This window comes from Formica exsecta, unplaced genomic scaffold (genome assembly GCF_003651465.1).
Source record: "Formica exsecta isolate Colony F162 unplaced genomic scaffold, ASM365146v1 scaffold465, whole genome shotgun sequence".
NCBI classification, from domain to species: Eukaryota; Metazoa; Arthropoda; class Insecta; order Hymenoptera; family Formicidae; genus Formica; species Formica exsecta.
Window position 1 is genome coordinate 990,439 of NW_021851887.1, and position 21,097 is coordinate 1,011,535.

At 34.2% G+C, this 21,097-nt stretch overlaps 2 protein-coding genes across 3 annotated transcripts in view; one reads left to right on the forward strand and one right to left on the reverse strand.

The window, feature by feature from the left end:
- LOC115241036 (phospholipase D3-like) overlaps positions 1–1,780 on the reverse strand; it is a 12,618-nt gene extending 10,838 nt beyond the window's left edge. The window contains exons 1-2 of the mRNA XM_029816545.1: positions 1,712–1,780; positions 864–1,061 (exon numbers count right to left, since the gene is read on the reverse strand). The gene's annotated coding sequence lies outside the window, so the exon portion shown is untranslated. The remainder of the gene's footprint in view (positions 1–863; positions 1,062–1,711) is intronic.
- Positions 56–20,621, forward strand: LOC115241037. 2 transcript variants are annotated; one of them, XM_029816547.1, is made up of 13 exons: positions 56–484; positions 8,574–8,674; positions 12,696–12,825; positions 12,929–13,002; positions 13,196–13,456; positions 13,870–13,969; positions 14,390–14,520; positions 14,600–14,852; positions 14,938–15,005; positions 15,115–15,189; positions 15,335–15,589; positions 15,695–15,946; positions 16,354–20,621. In XM_029816547.1, the coding sequence occupies exons 1-13, from the start codon at positions 411–413 to the stop codon at positions 16,482–16,484; spliced, it is 1,905 nt and encodes a 634-aa protein (XP_029672407.1). In that variant the 5' UTR covers positions 56–410; the 3' UTR covers positions 16,485–20,621. The 2 variants fall into 2 exon arrangements, with proteins under 2 accessions (XP_029672407.1, XP_029672408.1); XM_029816548.1 differs by lacking the exon at positions 56–484 and adding an exon at positions 6,178–6,356.
- Positions 20,622–21,097: the final 476 nt, after the last annotated feature.

The window sequence follows — 21,097 nt, forward strand, 5'->3', positions numbered from 1 at the left end:
CCCCCGTTATCGATCACGTCGGAATCCCGGCGCGTTCCCGCCGTAGCAACCTCGCACGTGGTGCTCTCATGTCCTTCGATTTCGAGAAATTTTTTTTCCGGTGCCGATCTATTGTATGACCTTTTTTTATGTATCGCTCCTCTTTCTCCTCGTTTTATCCCGTTATTTTCTAATCTTCCGACTTAGTTCCAACTTGGGAGTTTTCAGAAAATTGCCATGGTCAGTAGTATTTTACACTGTTAGGTCGCGTAAATACAATAGGATTGTATCGTGTATACGGTGAATTATGGGTCCGTTCGTTTTTTTTTTTTTTTTGTTACTTTCTACAGTAATTTTTTTTAGAATTCTTTCCCTCGCTCTTCTTCCATACTCGATGGCTAAACGTATGCTCAGTTCGTTTTAAATGTTGAATGTGTAAGCAAGAGCAGCTAAAAAGAATGGATCTCATGGCTGAGTCAGGAAGTTACAAAAATGGAGCACGCAAGTAAGATTATAAATTTTAATTAAGATTATATTATAGTAATATTGCATAAAAACGGAGCACACGTATTTTCCGACACATTCTCTATTTTGTAATGTATTATTTACAACAAAGTCAACTTAAATTTTTCACCGATTTTTCATTCAACAGATATCTAATTTATTTTTTTTTTTTTAATTATTATCTCCGATGAAAATATTTTATAAATTTCTTATGAAAGCGATATCTTTCTTATCTTTTTATTTTCAGTTTTTATACAATTTATATTTTCGCACGCACAAATGTGAAAATAAAACACGCGCAAAACATTTTATTCGCGCTGCGTCACATTGCAAGTTGCACATTAAGACTCGAGAAAAACGTAGATATAATTCCTACATACCGTTTATATTGGAGCACATGCTTTATCGGTGCAAACACGTTTTATAAGGCACTCGTATTCGAAGCCTGTCTCTTCCACTACCGTCCTCTCGAGGTCGAGCGATGGACAGCAAAGTATTCGATCAGACACGTCGGTACTCGGAAAACGCAGAATTCCTTTATATTCCTTCGTATTGAACGCCGTTTCTCATTATAAAATCTATTAGAAAAACGTTGAATTCGCGTGCTTGAAACTAAATTGATTGCGACGATTGATGAGGAGAAATAGGAAAATTATATTTTTTCTCGCGTATAATATAGGATAGGATAATAAAATAACTGAGATAATTGTAAAATATCTAAAAACAGACAATACTTCAGCGAGTAAAATATTAAAACTGTTCCAGTAGTTTTAATCAATATAATACAACAGCAGGACAAAAATGATGACAGATTAAAGTAACAGAGATCAATCCATTTTCGTATTTTATTTAAGAAACATGTGTTATTAAAACATTTTGTTATTTAAAGCTGTTTAAATAGAAAAATTGGAGCATTATTAGTTACAATTGTTTTAGAGTTCTGAAACTTTAATAAGACATGTAGACTGAAAATACACTTTTTAATTTTTGAAAAAATTAGTAGGTAAAGATTCCTCGTTATTTTAACCGAGAGAAGGTGCATTGATACAAAGGATCAAGGCGCGAAATATCCTTTTACGTATTATTAGCATCGGGTAGGAGTCTTGATAAATAAGTTTCATAAATTAATAATAATAAGAGATACAATCTTTAATAAATAATATAATCTTTTCAGCCTCTTACGAGACAAATAGTAAAAAAAAAAATAAATTCGAATAAAAATACACACACAACACACAACTTGACACATCTGCTCCGCTCCGGTGCACGACCGGAAGCTGACTAAGGCGCGAAACGGAAGAGCATGAGTCGAACCGAACGGAGCCGACGACGTGTACAGTCGCCGCCTCGTCGCGACATCTAGCGGTGTTTTAGTCAACTAGCTCTCTCCCTCTCCTCTCTGCGCACATCGTACGCCGCCATTGTTAACCTGCCTCGCTTTGCGCCGCTCCGCCGCTGCCGAGACGACGTCGACGAGGACGAGGACGAGGACGACGTACGGGCGCACCGCGGTGTCAGCGAACCCCATTTCGTCGCTCGTGCGTACTCGCCAACGGGCGTTTATCCAAGTGTCGCGTTCGCGTACATCGCGAGAATCGTTTCGTTACGTTTTTGTGCATCTCGGGGGGGGCCCCGTCGACGAAACACCTCGTCCAGAGGGTGGAAGCGAGACAGAGAAAAAGAAAGGGAGAAAAATCGATCAGTTAACGTGATTTAGCGAATTCGCGAATTAATAGTTCTACGTATAACATAGATAAAGAAAGAAAATTCGAACAAATTACGGTGCATTAGAAAAAAATAAGAATTTAATATTACGGTGCATTAGAAAAAAATAAGAATTTAATATTATTATTAAGTATATAACATAATTATGTCTAAACAGCTGTTATAAGGAATGTATTCCGGATAGGGTAATGTTTTGGAATTTTGAAGTAAGATTGAAGAAAACATTTTTTAATACGCTGACAATTGTTAAGAAAGATATATAATATATAAATATATATAAATTTTATTTAAATATACATTTCGTCAATATAATACTGCTTCCCTTTCTCTTCTATTAATTACATTTATATTCTCCGCCTCATAAATATAATGAGTATATCTCACACTTCCTATAATTCATTTTTACGGAAACTATCTAATTTACAGTTTACATTTTGTTTACGAAAACGTCAAACGCTAATATTTTTCCAATTAGAAGCGATTGTAAAATCTATGAAAATATAAAAAAATACAGAAATAAAAATACATGATAAAACTTTCTTTTTTCTTCGTTTAAAGTACCAAATATATTAAGAGAAATTTGATTTTCAAGATTTTATTTTACAAACATATTTAATCAGTATTAAAGTGAACAAAGATAATTTAACCCAATTTTTATTGAAAAAAGTCATTAAATTTGTAAAACTAGAGAAAATGAGGGAAAAAATGGTAGAAAAATATATAAAGAATTTAAAAAGAATTGATTCAAAGGAACAGATTTAAACCTATCGATTCTATTAGTATTAGATTTAATCTTGTGCATCATTGGCATATCTTTTTTTTAATACTGTCCACCTTTTTAAAAATAAGACAGATATACATTCACACGCGAGAGAACAAGAATTGAGTTAAAGTATGACTGAAAAGAGCAGGTCTAATGTCTATACAAGCGACCCATGGGGTTGATCAACTGTATCAAGCTTTGATTGGCTATTCAATCGGCTAGCGATATCTTCTTCCCCTTATTACACACGATCCTCTGCATCATACAATCGTAGCCGTAATAAAGATACAGAGGAGAGATTAAAGGCTAACCGACGTTGGTGCAACCGGCTCGACTTCGCGGTTGCCTTTTGTCCCATTCCAGATAGTAGCCGACAGTTTTCTCTTACCGACCTGTTCCTGAGTCATCCTCAGGGTACCCGGAGATACCTGAGATCATCAGCAGTTTCATCCTTGATTTATCTATTTTTTTTTGTATTGCATTTGTAGAGCCTCGATAAATTATAACTGAGAATATTATCTTGTACAGCAGGTATAATTTATCGCCCTATATTAAAAAATGTCTCAAATATAATCTGGGCTTAAATATCATCTATGAAATATATTTGACACGGCTTTTTGCGAAATTCGTCATTAATAATTAAGTCTATATGTATATCTGCAAAGTATTATAAGAGACAAATAGTTTATTAACGTATTTCATTTTTTAAAGCTCGCCATTATGTGCTATTATTATTACAATTATTGTTTATTATTGCGTTTATTGTTTGATTAGTATAATTAATTGATATTATAATTTTAATTAAAAAATATCGTTGCATATCGTTACATTTTTAAATTATTTAATTCGCGTTAAATTTATATTATAAATATTGTTTTTGTTATAATATATGAATTATGTTCTTTGAAATACAAATTAACGAAATATAACGATACGAATAGCGTATTACATAAAAATGTGAATGTCAAAAGTCATCATCGATCACATTCTAATTAGAATCTAATGTCATCATGACTGAGAAGACCACACACATTTAATTTGATAAATGATCATCGTTATTATTCCTAGAATCGAAAGATCGATTTGAGCAGTAAATGTAGTATATTGAGAGCAACGACTGCGTACAAAGCGACTTTAATGATAAAATAATGTTTGTTTTTTCCAACAACGTAAATCAATTCGTCTCGTTTGTCATCAAGATATAAAACTGCTAATCATTATCATCATTATTTGAATAGTGATTCACAGTATGAATAAACAATATTCTATTCGAAATAATCGTGAGTATTAGTTAGAAATTACAGCGGTGTGTATAGGTCTATGTGTGTGTATGTATGTATATATATATATATATATATATATATATGTTGTCTGTCTGGTATTTATTTATTTTAGTCTTTATTTATTAAGTATGCCGAGTTGCGGCAGCCTTGGAGATCAATAACTGGATCACATTTAAGATAAATATAACGCAAATATATCGGTGATCTCGTTGAAGCAGAGATGGAAACTTGTTCTGCATGCGTTCACATATAACGCGAAATGTATAGATTTTAAAAAGATCTATCGATGGAGTATTTTATACGACGAATGTGTGTAGATAAATCTTTTGTGTGATCCAAGATACTTTTTCAAGAAAAAATAATATTAAAAATATTTTGTACTTATGAGACTATATCGCTTAACGTTATAGCAGAACCAGAATATATATATAAGAATATATTGTTAATTATAATTATTCAATTTAAGTTATTGACGTGGCACTTGTCTTAGTAACGCAGTAAATTTATTTAGATATGGATACAAACATTTTTTATTTTAGATCGCATATAATACCCCAACTTTTAATGCAGATTTTCCGAAATAGAACTATTTTCCTCGTTTCCAGAGATGTCAACATAATGATTTGCGATAACCCTTCTTATATATTGCGAATAAACAAATATATATAATAGCACTATATTTTCCTCTTTTCTAGAGACGTCATCATAATTATACTATTCGTTGATTTGTTTATTCGCAATAATATAAGAGGGGTTATCGCAATCATTATGTTGACGTTTCTGGAAACGAGGAAAATAGTTCTATTTCGGAAATCTGCATTAAAGATTGATGTATTGTACGTGATGTAAAATAAAAAATGTTTGTGTCCATATCTAAATAAATTTACTACGTTACTATGACAAGTGTTTAGTCACGTCAATAACTTAAATTGAATAATTATATCTAGTTAACGGTATATTCTTTGCCCCTTTCAGAATTATAGTCCTACCTATAATACAGGTTCTCCCACTGCTATCAAACGTCGTTTCAGCCACACAGTTTCTATAGGACAGACGAGAATAATGGCGATCGCGGAATAATTCAATATTGAAAGAACATTATTGCAACATTATGAAAAGGATAGATCCTCAGAGAGAAATAATGAGGAATAGATATTAAATTATCTTTTTTTGATCGATTTCAAATGGAACGTAAAACTAAAATTCCAATTTTCTAGAGTATTTAAAAAGCGTTTTTTTTTTTTGGAAGCAGTCAACGTCGTCAAATCAACGTCTTCCCTTTTTCTAAAATCAGGTCATACCAGAAATATATTCTTCAAATGAAAAATTAAACTAAGCTTATAAATTAAGATCTAAAAATGATTTCTTTCCCGTAAAATAAATTAAATTACATTATTATGACAAATAATACTCTTGTATTTTTATCAACGATTACATAAAACCCTCTTTTTTTAGCACATCCAAAAATTATAAAATATGTAAAGGTCAAAAAGATATTACATACGAGATGCTCTCGATAATTATATTGTCAACTCAAAATACACTTGTACGTGTCCAACGACGTTATTAATATCAAGTATGTTAGCGTCCGATCGAGATTGATCCTTCAGCGCGAAATGTCACGATCGATACTGCGTGACGGATGCGTAAAACGTGCGTGCGGATATGGGCTACGAGTGCTCTTGCGTCCGCGGAACGCGAGACAGAAGCGTTTTACATCGGTGTTGCATTGCTAACGTAAGTCGTGACAAAGCAGAGCGGTACACGTGTATCTTGTTAAATAATGCATCACCGTTCTTTCCATTCACGTGGCAATACGTACGTGGACGTTCGTCATCGCGTCTCGGACTTTACCGCCGGGTAACCACCGGGATGCTCTTTTCGTTCTATAGCCGATCGTCGCAACTCGCTCTCATTTCGATGTGATAGACGGTGGACAGTGTGTTTCGCGTCGCGAAAGCTCGCTGTCATTTATCCTTTTTTCACGAGATTCGCGATCGTGGCGTCGATCCTTGGCGAACGTTTCGACTGTCCATTTTCGACAATCTATGGCGAGGTAGCGCGATATAAGTGTTCAACTTTTTTCTCGCGACATACGTAAGGTAAATCTTGGATTTTTGTGGAAACAGTGCGATCAGAAAGGAGAAAAGAAATGTGCAGAATAATTATGTGTTCTGTCTTTTTATGAGACGGTTGTCTTCTTATCCTGTTTCTTTAGATTCTTTGGAATATAGTATATGTGTGTATATAATATATGTGTGTTGCATATATGTGACAGTGAAAACGATTATATATAATTAATATTTTTAGAAAATCATCGCGATTTAACGGTATCACGGTTAAATGATAACTATATAATAAAAATTTCATATTGATATCATAAAAATTGGTGATATTATAAAAACAACGCAATTTATGTTTATTTTCTTAAAACCATCGGTGATTGAATGAAAATATGTTTGATCTTCTTACATTTATGAATTTTTCTTCATGGAAATTTTTGTATATCAATAGGACATAGAATTTTTAATCTGCAAGTCATAGAACAGCGTTATAGAATTGTTCTCTTTTCAACATATTGATTTTATCGAGCAATTGATCAAGTTTCGAGACACATGAGCATATAGCGTGACGTAGCGTCAGCTTTACTGGCGATAAACATAAGGGAGATTTCCGTGGAACGAGAACGATTGTACGGTGAGGAAATGTTGTATGTACACGACATTCGTTCCTTTCCACGTCATAGAAAGGGATTAGTCGTTCCTTTTTCAAGGTATCAATTTTATCAAGTAAATAATTCACTTATGATACCCATGATGAAAGACATTACAGTCATACTTTCAATGTATTACGATGTCAACTTTTTCCATGTCTGTATTTTAGTGTCCAAATAAGTAAATTATTCCGTAAATTGGAACGCGAGTAAATATTATATACACGCACAGGATCTACTTCGCAAATATTTTTGTAGAATGGAATTAGGTTATTCTGATTTTAATCAAACAATATGTATCGATTAAATCGAACAAATTGTATTAGAGTTGAATCAACGAAATCAAATTAAATTTGAGCAAAAAATAATTTCGATGATTATGCTGTTGTAGGATAGAAATAAATAATATGATTAATAATTAAATATTCGATTGAATAATTGGCAACTTAATAATCCTACTTGTTTTAAATAAAATTAATCGATTATTTTTGTATCTATCTCCGTTTATTAATTTAAGAGACATTACATCTTTTCTTCCGGATTTATATATTCATGTTCAAATTTTTTTCTTTTATGCAAAATAAAAATTTTATTATATTTTATATTAATTTATACTTAATTTGTTGTTATTACACTATAACAATCGTGGCAAAGATACTATATGTACTTCAATATATATTATCTTGATATTATTTTTTAGTTCTCTTATATTTGCTTAAAGCATTTTCTAGGTAAATAAACCAAGTCATCTATTTATCTTATTTTTTTATACGTTGAATTATATCTGTCACTTTTTTCTATCCCCACTATTCATGTTTCACGTTTTATGATCGGACACGTGGTTCGTGCTACTTTATGTTACTTTACATACCGATCTACTTTTAATATTCGCGCACGATGTCATTCGCGATTATTATCTCATCGAGGTACGTTCTCTCTTCCGTTTTTTAATAATATTTTAATAACACCACACAAAGATTATATCATATAACCTATATATCTCCTATGATAGATTTTAAGCAATTAGTTATTTTACGATTGCAAAATAATTAGTTAAAGAAAAAACTTGAACGCGTATTGTTGATTGACTGAATACAAACAAAATTATTAAGCTAAAAATTAAGAGAAGATTACAATTTACAATCTCACACCCACATATTGTATTTTGATACAATTTATCAATAGTATTCATAATTTGTTTAAATCATGTATCTTTTTAAAACAGTAAATTATTTCCTCTGAGAAACAGAAATTTTTCAATGGACTAATTATTATAATTAATGCTACATAACTTTACAATATCGTATCGAGTAATAATAATGCAATGACAATGTGACATGCTCGAATTTTAATTTAAAGGTATATTGATATTAAATATAATTAGTGATCTGATCTTTCAATTATATACGATGTTATTTTACATCAATATAGTGTGTGCGATTGAATTTACAATTATATTTAACAACTCATAACTTCTCTCTGATATGATCGAAGAAAAATAAAATGCCTCTGGAAATGCTCTCTGTATGCGTCAGAAATTCGCGCACAAGACCGCCCTGCATATTTCAACGTGCGTATAATGAAAGTATGTGCGTATATTTTCCAGGATGCAGGAACCGTCGTTCCCGCGCCGAAAAGGGCTCCTCACCCCAGTGTCGGTGTTGGTGCTGCTGATACTACCATTGGTCGATCTACCCTCTGCAAACGGTGAGTCACTTATGAACGCGCCGGGCACATATGCGTGCGTGTGTGTGTGTGTGTGTGTGTGTGTGTGTGTATGCCGTGTGCAAATATGTATATCTCGATCTTGCCGAGCACGCTCATCGTCTTCGATAATGCGCGAACAATGAAGTAATAGCAAATAATTACGTCTACTCGTCCCCATATACGCGCGTCCTTAAATGCCACTTACGTAAAACGTCTTCTTTTCATATGCCGGCGTATCATGATGTTCGCTGTCACTTTAAGTCTTTAAGATCTATTGCATCAATGGTGTCAAGCGCAATGTTATCGAGTGAAGTCACCAAGTCGATGCGATGTCAGATGACATTAATTTTTAACGTCTAAGAAAATTGCTACTGTTTATTTTGCTATATATATATTTGCGCATTTTTTTTCTTTTTTTTTCAAATTACGTGCTAAAGATAAAGGAACAAGAATTTTTAGTAAAATTTATGAAAATTATTTTGATAATTCAGTGTGTGTGTGTATGTGTGTATGTGTTAAATTGTTCTCTGCAATAAGTTTATATTAATTTAAAATTTGGCATTTAAAGCTATAAAGCTTTTATTTATTGTTTTTTTATACAAATAAATAAAATACGATATTAATCACTGGCATTTTTTTATTAAATTTATTTGCACAAAATATAACGGCAAATTTCATGGTATTCCGAAATAAAGGCATATTTGATAAATACATAGAATGATATTTTTCATTGAGAGTTGAAATAATTTGTTCTCTACCAGAGTTTGATTTGACGTTTGCACAGCGAAATTTTTTTGTCATTTCAATATTTTTTAAAGCTGTAATGTTAAATAGCAGGGTATGACTATGATTCAAATCAAGAATTTATTAAAGTTACCTTAAAATTAATTTCTAAAAAATAAGTTTCCATCACTCATTTTCGTGCGGTATTTCTGAAAGAGAATAATACGCTAAGAACCCCTTTCTCTTAATGAGTTACTGCTCAAGAACTATTCATGTCTCGACATTGTCAAGGGAAAAGTCATTTCGGTCTCAGAAATATTACCACGTGGACAGCCGAATGCACCTAACACACATCGTACGAAAAGGGCATATTTAAATGTAGACTCGAGAACACACCCTACTTCCGTTAAGAAGTCTATTCGTCATGTTTTCCTCGAGTTAAGTCGTCTGCTTATATACGTTTTCTCCTGTCTCTCGCAAGTCTCTTCGTCCGATTTGGACTCTCATACGCGCGAGACTCGCTCGCGCCGCGCAGATGAGACTCCGCGCGCTCGTTAGCTCGTTAACGAGTCGTCTCCCCCGCTTTCTACGGCTTCGCGCCTTGCTCTCATCGGACCTCTCTCAAAAAGAGCTGTTAACCGTGCGTTCGAGGAGAGACGCACAAAACCGCCGCCGCCGTCTGTCGAGCGGCTGTCCGCGCGTCCGCGGTATCTGTCGCCTGTCGCCGCTTCTTCTCATCGAAGACAAATACGACAGAGATAGAGATAGAGAGAGAGAAAAAAAAGAGAGGGTCGGGAAGCGAAATGTCCCATCCCTCCCTCTCCCTCCGGGCCGCGTCGAGATAAATGATGTTCCTCCGACGAAAGATGCGTGTCTAAAACGGTCGACGGCTCTTCCTCGCCCTTCTTCCTTTTCACCCGCGTTCCACGTTGCTGGCTGCTCGGTTCGCCGCGCGCGATGCACGTGCGCACACTGTCTGACACATATAAGGTGTCCCTAGAACCTTCATTATACAATTGATTTTTCCTAGATTGAATTATAGACAGATATCGAATACGCAATAATCTTCGAGTTATAAACGCGATCGAAGATGAGTCTGCTTTTTTCGTGAATTAAAAAAGTAGGAGTGCCTCGAGAGGGCGACATTTCATTGCTCATTTAAATTTAAGTAACCCCGCCACTTTTCTGAATACTTTAGCGCTCTAATTAGAGATGATTAATGTCGGTTGTTACTTTAATGACTTTTCCCACGAAATTTCCCCTCGGAAAACAGCGACTACATTTTCGCCGATGTGTCCGTCATTAATATTAAGGCCGGATCGGTTCTCTGCGACACCCCGTAGACGTTGTCGCGTGTGTATCCCATTTCCCTTCGCGCACCCACCCTCCGGTTCCTCCGCCCTCTCTTCCCCGGCTATTTCTGACATTCGCCACCGTTCGCGCCGCCGAGCAAGCAACCACCCCGAAATGTACGCGCGCGTTCGATCGAACGCACTAAACATCGCGCGCCGGTAAATATACGCACTGCCGAACATTTGGACCTTAACCCTTCGGCCAAGGGCGTTTATCGCTTATTCTCAGGGGACCACGGCCTATAAGATTCATATTTTATAAAGAACTCCAAAGGACGGACAGACCGAAATGATTCCATTTCTCGAAATAGAAAAGGTCATTAATTCATGAAAGTCGAGTTGACATCAACTTTGAAGTCCAAAGTCATTACACACGCCAAGCTAAATGTGACAGCTTGATTCTCATCGGATAATATTGTACTTAATCTTTATGTGAGATAAAAAAGTTCAATATTTTTTATTCAATTACATGCTTTTATACCTTATTAATTGTATTCTAATGAAATGCAATACATAATATTTCCCCTCTTTTTTTATATTTTTGGGTGATAATAATATTGCAATAATAATGAGATTAATATATATTTTTCAGTACATTTTTCTTCGATCGAATAAAGAGCATTGTGTGTAATATCTTTCTCTCTCTTCTTTATAATGTAAAATATATTTTCTATATGTTTTCATATATTTATCTTACATAATTATTAGGAACTGCTATATTTATCACAATATATATGTTGTTGATTTTGCCAAAATATCTTGGAAAGTAATAAAGACTTACTTTATCGGGACGCATCTGGCAAAATGCCTCCAAGAGATTGAAGCGCCTAAAGAGCTTAACGATACTCTTCTGCCATTTAGAATCCCGATAGAGAACGAAGGCGTTCAATCATTCACGAGAGAGCTTTGCTCTCTATCAGCTAGCATTCTGCTTTGTATGTCTGAAAACGTTCCCGCTAGAACGCTCATGTCCTCTTGTCTGGCAACTTTTCATCAGATCATCCTAGGCGGTCAGTGACTAAGACAAACAGGCGACGAAGGCTGGAGAAATGACGAGCGAGTCGTTAACTTTTTTTTTAACTCGCGCATTCCGCGCGTTGCTTCTCGCTTCGCTACGCACACGCAATGCAACGCAACGCAACGGAACACGCTGCTGGCCAGTCTCATTTCATCATTCCGACTCTCACGCTCCGACCGCAGCAATCGTGATATTGGGTCCGATAGCAATTTTCTAATCGTCCGCTCTCCTCTTAATGAAAGCCCCGACCACGTGGAGCCTCTTAATTCCCCCAATCAAGAGATCCTTCGCCTTTGGATTCTTCACCTGAATCAAATGAACGTAGAGTTTAATCAAGAAGGAAATAATCTGTTTCTAAAGTAGAAGGTTCATTATATCCGACGAATCAACAATCAAAATATTTTCACGATTCATTATGCGTCTTGTGATGCGTGGAACAAAACTCGTTTGCGAGATTTGACTTTAGATTCATCCTGCACTCAGAAGTACACGTATAACTCATGATTTATAATATATATATATGTAATATATAAAATATTAAAATACTTTTGAATACTAATGGCGTGTATTGCAAATTAAGTTTTATGTGATTATTATTATTATTATTATTTTGGATTTTAATTTAATCGAATTTTAATTTAAGAAAAGAGACAGATTTAGTTACAAAAATATATTTAAATTTAGAATATTTTTTCCTCGATTCTTTCGTTAAGAAAGTTCTTTTTTTTAGAGAAAAAAATTTTTTATTAAAAATTTAAGAGAACTTTATCAAAAAATTCAAAACTAAATGCGATTGGCATTCTATAATGCTTTATTTGATTTATTATATTACTATGTGATTGTAGGAATAATTGTATATCTGCTAGAATTAATACATTAGAACTTATCACGACGAAGTGTCTTAATGTAAAGCTCCTTTACGTTTTAGGATCTTGTGTGTTTCCATCAAGTTGGACGGGAGAATGGTACCAGTATGGGAAACCCGTATTCGCTATAAATACAACCGTTCTCGGAGATAGAGTCTGCGTCGAAAGAACAGATGACAAATATGTCGTTCTGTAAGTATTCGCTCATCTAAATATCAGAAAAAATATTAAATTAATCATGTCTTTTTATTATCAAATATTCGTTCAGGATTAACAACGGAAATTTTGCTTACAGTTATAGCACCGAGAACTGCTATCATTGTATGATTATCAACGGACGACATGAGAACGTTATTCAATATCGTGAAGGTACGTTCATCCTCTAAATTTATCGATATTGAGATTACATTTGAAACGCGATATCGCAGGTTTTTTGGAAAACTAGCCTTTTTATAAAGCGTCGAATTTTTACTGATTAGCTTTTTGTAAAGGGGCTAAATTTATAAAGAATCTGCGACATATAGAAATAAGAGGTCGTTAAAACTAAAAATATTTTCTCCAGGCCCGTGGTGTAGCGCGGAACGAACAAGTTTGGAAGAAATGTGCGGTACGATCACCTCAGATGACATGCTGTATTCGATGTTCCGCATGAACTCCAAACCGATAGCCTGCCCATTCAGCGGGTCGTCGTTCACATTCACGTATAATCGAGGTTACGGCGAATGTACAATGCCTATAAGTCTCGCGGAGAAATGTACAGACGAGAGTAAGCTTCTTCTCAAGTACCAGGCCTGTCCGGACGTCGAAGGGACCGAGAGTAACAGTATGTTGATCGTTGCTAAAGTATTATCTATTTTGCTATACTGTAAGGTTTGGAACGTTTTGATTTACCGCGCTTAATACATCATACTACTATTGTACAGGTATAAAACACTTTGTCAAATTGTTTTCGGACGAATATTATAAAAGTAATATCCACACAATGGGACAGTTTCAATGTAATCTGCTTAATAACATTTTTATAGTCTTTGAAGAAGTGTTATAAGTTTCTTTTTCAGTTTTATGCGAACATTATTATTCTATTTTTTTAACGACAGTTTTAAAAAAGTTAACACATGTATAATTAAATATTTTGAATATTTAATATAATATACATTTTTAATATAATATATAAAATTAATTTTATTTTGCAACACATATTTTTATGTTATATAAAATATATTTGATCATTTGCAGCCGAGGAACTACAATGCCTTGCCGTTTGGAACGATGGCCGAAATAAATATCTGGTGGGAACCCTGAGAGGGAGAAGCGTTCTGAGTGCAAAGATGTACAGGTGAACCATGTCATTTTAATTCCATGTAACGTATTATTTTCAAATCCGTGACAGCAGTGGCTTTTCGCTGTTGCGATTTTGTCATGGCATACTGTGTGCATCAAGTTGCTTATTTACGTCCGTTGCACCTGTACGCCAGATGTTTGTGTATTGCGGTTTTAGCAAGTCACATTTTAGCATGATGTTTATGGCATTAGAAGATTATAGCTGATATTAGGACAAGGTGAAAAGATGATTAACCGCTTATTTGTCATCTTTCACGTAGCCATTATTGTCATTCTTATGTTTTTTTATTACTTTCATAAGGCGTATATAAATATATATACTCATAAAAACGCGATAACTAATAAAAAAGAAGAATAAAATATAGCCTCTGAAAAATTTGAGAAATCGTTAAATAATATTTTTACGAACTCATAGGTGTTTTCTGTACGAAGAAAAGCCTCATCATCAAGGAAAAATGATTTATTTGCTTGCCCAATCTGGCGATCCGACTTGCAATGGTTTAACCACCGTTTCTGAGGGTTCACCCACCATAAAGCTTACTAAAGGTAATTGTGCGAAATGAAAATATCTCCTTCAGAATCAACAAAAGTTTTTATTTAATCTTCTATATCCTTTTGTTAACAGTCGATAAAGAACACAGTAGATGTAAATATCCGGTCTGGGTAACTGAGCACCATGACTGGCACTCTCTCGACGGTACGAAGGACTATCACTTCACGAACAAGAATTCCACTCTGAAAATAAAGGCGCAAGCGCAGGATGTCAATGGCGAAGCGTTCCATGAGGAAAAAATCGTTTGTCATAATTTAGAAAAATTGTATCCGAACGAAAGCATGGGGAATAAAGTGAAACTAGTCGCTCATGTCACCAGCGGCTGGTAAGTAATTTCTCACTTCTCTTGCGGTTTCTAAAACATATTATTCAGTTTCGTCAACGGAATCTTTTCTTACTTATGATTGCAGCGACATTGGTTACGTTTGCATGATATTCCACAAAAGAGACAGTCGTATTATTGAGATACAGCAATCAGGTAAATATACTTTGAGTATGCATTGAATTAAATTAAATTAAATTGTTGTATTGAATTAAAAATCGATTGCGCGATGTATACGAAACACTTTTCTATTTTTTCATTGCAGATCAAAAAGCGATTATGCCAGACGAGGCGTGCTCCATCTCCGATCCTTCCACGATGCCGTATACGACCTTAATAAGTAAGTGCTAATCCATGTTATATCGTCGCTTATGAATATTTATATAGGATTGCGTACCGCGCATTCCACGTTATTACGGGTTCAATGGAGTTAGTGGGCGAACAGCAAAATGCATATGCAAATTACATCTATTTTCATTCTACAGCCACGTCTTTGCATCAGAGAAAATGTCCTAATCCAGGACGATACGAAATTATGGATTTTGCTCCATCGGATATGTTATCAGCTCCCATGTCAAGGCGACAGCGGCGTAGTGACTTATCGAGGACGACCAAAAGGCGAATTTGGCAGGACAACACCGAGGATGCGGAGTGCAGGAGTACGGACATTCAAGTAGGCTGTTCCTCGTCCGATCAAACTGAAATGATAATCGCCAATACATGCGAACACGAAGAGATTGGTAAATATGAACAATTTTGCACGATCGCTTTTTATAATCTATTAGAGATGTGTCCATGCACACATAGAAAAGCAAGAAAACTAAGGACTTGATATATTTTGGCAGCCTATTTTTGTCACGGCAGTTGGGAGGAGAAAGGAATGTGGTACACGATAGCGTCGCAACGGAATTCCGAATTGCAAGCCAACCTAGGGCAAACGTTTTGTTTTTCTATGCGTCTTGAAGGTGTCAGAGACAGAGTCTTGGGAAGAGGCGGCAGGCAGAAGCAACAAGAGCAAGAATTATGGCTGTCTAGGCCATCGCGTACTTGTCAGAGAGAATCCAAGGATGAAGATACATATAGACTGTCAAATCGAGGTAATTATAAAGATATTTTCACATAATTATTATAAAACAGCCAACAAATTACCAACAGTGTTATAAAGGCTACTTAATCAAGAATTATTTTAATTAAAATTCTTTACAAAACTTATTCATAATAGGAATTGTATTCGATTGAATAAAAATAACGTTGTAAGAAGATAATACTTTTAAAAGATATTATTTCTAATATTGCAAATATTAGGCAGATGAAAAAATTGTAATAAACAATAAATAGATAATATATCTTACTGGAATAATTTACTCATTTCTATTGTAATGTTGAAAAATGGCAAAATAATTACAGTACTTTGTCATAGCTTTAAGATATATTGCGTTGAGTTTAAATGCTTGCGAACATCCTAGGTAGGATATAAATATTCAACGTTTATATTATGTTACAGGGGTGTGTGAAGATTTAACAAAGGCAGCTAATAACGCAGCGTTTGCTCCATCGTTGTCCCAGTCTTTGTTTACCTTAAGTACAGCAGCTTATGCCGTTATTAATACGCTACGCGTATTACTCTGGAGATGATCTGCAGCTATTACATAAGAACTTGAGGTACTACAATTTCCAGCACGACTTCTCAGGTATTGCGTGTTTCTGGAAGTGTATATAGCTTACATACAGTTTGATAGCTATTGAACGATAGACGAGCTGTCAGTACGTAAGAACGATGTGGGAAGCGTGCAGCTAATAATTATTATCGATATATTCATTTCCGTTTCGTTGAAACAGCAGCCTAATCATGCAAATTAGTAATCACGATTGTTCCCAACGAGACTATTTGTATATGTTCGCGAGTTTTGTACACAATTATTTTTTATAACATAATTTATCGTAATTTATCGCGAACTGTGGTATTCTAAACATTTGCTTTAGAATATAAAATTGTTTTAAAATACACAATACGAAATGGTATTTGGTACTTCAAACAAATTTATGTCGCGTACATATGCATTTTAAATATTCTATTCTATCTCGGATAATACTTTTGAGATTACGAAAGTGTGTAGTTTATACGACAGCCTCGAATCACGACCACTTCTGAATATCTAAACTCGAAGACTCACATGTATATTCTTAAGTACTACCGCGCTACTGTAAATACGACCAGGGTATAAGTAATCGAGATATTTCAATTGAGTTATTTTCGATTGAAAATTGGGATATGCTGTGTAATTACAATTTGACAGATTGAACTCGTATTTAATATAAAATAAAGCAAGAGACATAGGTTTTATCTTTTAGCTAGTATATATAATAATTGTACATAATATAATTGAAATATTGTATAAAGACTGTTTTTAAAAGAGTATAACAGTATACCGCTCACGATATTGCATATTGTCACTGAAAGTGCGTGCATTTTCAAGAACATTCTCGAGATCGGCCTCGCAATCGAAGATCCGCGTACGTATGACACTCGTGTTACATTATCATTTATAAGTTCATGAATCGGAATAACTTAAAGAATAGAAAAAATTTAGCAAATAAAAAAAAATTATTTCATGTCAGTTTCTATAAAAATCGAATATGCATCAATACGAAATTTATCAAAAAACTGGAACTAAACAAAATTTAAGCTTCAAGCTTACAATTCTATCAAGACAATTGTTAAAAAATATCAATTTTTTAATTATTACTTGTATAACTCAGGATTTGTTCATTTATATGTAGTGGTTTTATTCTTTAATTTATTAATTAAATTTTTTTTTGTCGCGTAGTTCTTGTTTTTTAAATTTGATTATATTATATACTGACATCCGTTAATTGCTTCTTTTGCTCTTTTTAATTTTTGTTTATCTCTCTGGAGCTTTTCTATATTGTATCCAATATTTTAAAATTGCATAGTATAGAAGAGGTACATTTCCCTTGACACATTTTTCTCCGGAGATTATTATCTTGTGATTCTGAAATTAATAATTTTAAAGCATCTTTGGAAAGTTGAAGGTAAAAATCATTGCTTTATCACATTGATAAACTTATCGAACGACGTTGTCGCATCGTCGAAGATTTTCGATAGGCCTAACATATAGATGACTGAGTGTGGTACATTTGCGGATGCATTAAAACACGCACTCGTCGCGTGTAAATATACATAGTGCTTTTGCATTTCTGACACAGAGCTAGTGGATGTTGGAATAAATCAATCGCAAATCTCGCTACCTCCTATTTATCATTGACGTTATCACACACAATTCGACATATGTATCGCAATTTAAATGTATGGCCTCTGCATCGGTTTACATCGTCGTGCTCGAATATCGATCAAGTTTCGATCCGCGCCACGCTGGATTCATATATCACGATGAGATATTTCCTTTTAAATACTCGGTGATACATTTTTTTGACAATTTAATACGTATATAATCTCTTGCAAATGTAACTGTACAAATGCGTACTGTACAAATATCAACGAGTCATTCGTGTGTTTTCTATTGCATTTTCGAAAATTAAGATAGCGTACAATTCTCACTAACGATACTTACATATAATCTGAAAATTAATATTTACATCGTGTGTAAATCGGATGATTTCGAGAAATATAGTTTGTATCTTTATCGTAACTCTCTATATTTCTTATAATTTATATTATTTGGATTTTTATATGGATGTTGCAACACTCATTGTTACTTTTTGATTGAAAATTTGATCTATTTCGTGTTTCAAAGTATTTTCATATTAGCGGCAGTGTGTGTGACGGTATTAATAATAAATCATAGATTTTCATTGCCAACATTTTAGCCGAGGAGATAATATGGCTGGGTTGATAAGATTTAAAAATACTAATTTGTATAGCGTTGATTAAATAACATCCTGGAATCTGTGAAATTTGTACTGATTCGTGTATGAAACAAGAATAACATAATAATCTATACAATATTACGAACGAGGGAGGGAAGCCGAGAATACGGTCCATCACGTGAAGCTCAATAATTTTCTATTTTTATCAAATGGCACTTTCACATACGTACTACACACACACACACACACACACACACTGCAATTGTACATATATAAAGTTTTATTGATCATATGCGTATATATGTACACACAGATATATATTGCATATATGAAGCCACACGTGTTAACTATAGGGGAAGCGAAGAAGCGATAGAAGAAAAAAAGTACGTAGAGGAACTCGTGGATACACATTTTAGTACGTATTTCGTCATCCATTAACTCTGTGATATCAATCTCATATACGCGTAAATGTGACAGCCAAAAGAGAAACGAAACTGAACTCTAAAAACACATTTTTATTGTATATATCGTATATTTTCTAAATAATGGACTGTTCCGGAATTCAGGAGATTTGTTGAAGTAAGCGAAAGTGTATGGATTCGAATTATATTAAATATTTGAGCATTTAAATAACGAAGACAGATTCTTATTTTTATACAGATAGGATGGACTTATCGCGATGTCCTAATCTCCCTACACACACGAAACTTCACACGATAAGCGAAAACGTAGTCATATACATACGAGTAGATATTTTACGTAAGTTTTGTAATTACTGCATTTTTATATCGTTAGCATCTCATCTCCGAAAGCAAGAAGCAATTCTCGACTGTAGACGCCTAGTTCATTGCCGTCGCAAACATTTTTTATTATAATTATTAATATTTTCTCAGCATATATATTATATTAATATTTTATTATATTTTTTGTACGACTCTATTGTTTTATATATATATATACATATATACTATTTTGAGAGACACGAGATATCTAATAATAGTGACACAGTGCAGGCCTTGTTACTTTATGCGCGTTTGAAAATGCGAAACAGAAACGACAACCGATATGCCTTAAATATACAATTTCTAATGCCTTATGCGAATCACAAAAGTATGAACGGTCGGTTACTTTTACACACTGGAATGATCCCGTGTACGATTTTCTTTGACAAAATTCCACAGGACTGATACACATTGCGTGCGTGCGTATATTAACGATATTAAATTATCACATCTACACACAGCGTGAACGTACGATCCCCCCATATAGTCGATACGACTGTATTGAATTCCGGAAACAGATATTACACGATGTAACTTTAATACTTCTAAAGTAAGCTCTAATTTGTAAGGTGTGGAAATGAGTAATTGAAAGTCGCGAGAGAAACGCTCGCGCGAAAACGAAAGGGAGAGACACGAAAGAGAGATGATAACTCACGAGTTTTGTACATCCACATGCGCACACATATATTTTGTTTATTGCTGTGATGAATTATGTAATTATAAATATTAGCGTATAAGGCGATTTGAAAATGCGGCTTTTCTTGCCATTCAAATATAATTGCAAGCATTAGTCATACTTCTCCCCTCCCCCGCTGTTCGAATATAAGCCTCTTTGAAAAACCTTACGGTTACGGAACAAGACGACCTATTTATCCTCGATGTATTTAATTGTACGATATTTACGGCATACTTGTAAAGCGCCTTGGATAAACGACTCGTCCAGAAGGCGATTCGCCGCAACGACAATTTCGTACAGGAAAAAAAAGATCTGATTTATTTTGCTACACGCGTGCGGGAATTATGCGAGAACAAACTACGAGTGTATATGTTTATCCTCGCGCGAAACTGACACGGTACTTACTCAACGATGCTAATATAACAGGGAGACTTTTCTTAATAAATAAAAAGATTATTGCCAACACTTTTTTGTGTGTGTCGATGAAGTCTCAAACTACTTCCTTCACTTCTTTGTTGTTTGTAATCAATAGCGTTGTGCTGTAATTACTATCGTCAAATTACTTCCCGATGAATTACAATTTCATAACGATTAATATGAAACAATCAGGGGTCGGTGTCGCCGACTCTCTATCTCTTACGAAAGTAGATCTTTTTAATTTCTCAATATCGAGTAAAATAATTGTTTTGAAAGATATAAAAAGAAAAGCAAAATCAATTGATTTAAATGAAACTTTAGATTAAAAAGTATTGTTATAATATAAGATTATTGGATCATAACAACTGGTGCATTTAATCGACGCAAAAGGAATTGATATTAACTTATATATGTATATTGATCACTTAGATTATAAAGAAACTTAAAAAGACATTATTTGCACGCGTTGCGTGTATCTATGATGCAATTCTCAAAGAATGGATATCAGAAAAATGAAAAATAAT

Coding starts and splice junctions, on each gene's coding strand:
- LOC115241037 (XM_029816547.1), top strand. CDS start 411: ATGTGTAAGCAAGAGCAGCTAAAAAGAATGGATCTCATGGCTGAGTCA. Junction 14,521..14,599: donor CACCATAAAGCTTACTAAAG/GTAATTGTGCGA, acceptor TTTTGTTAACAG/TCGATAAAGAACACAGTAGA. Junction 15,006..15,114: donor TATTGAGATACAGCAATCAG/GTAAATATACTT, acceptor TTTTCATTGCAG/ATCAAAAAGCGATTATGCCA.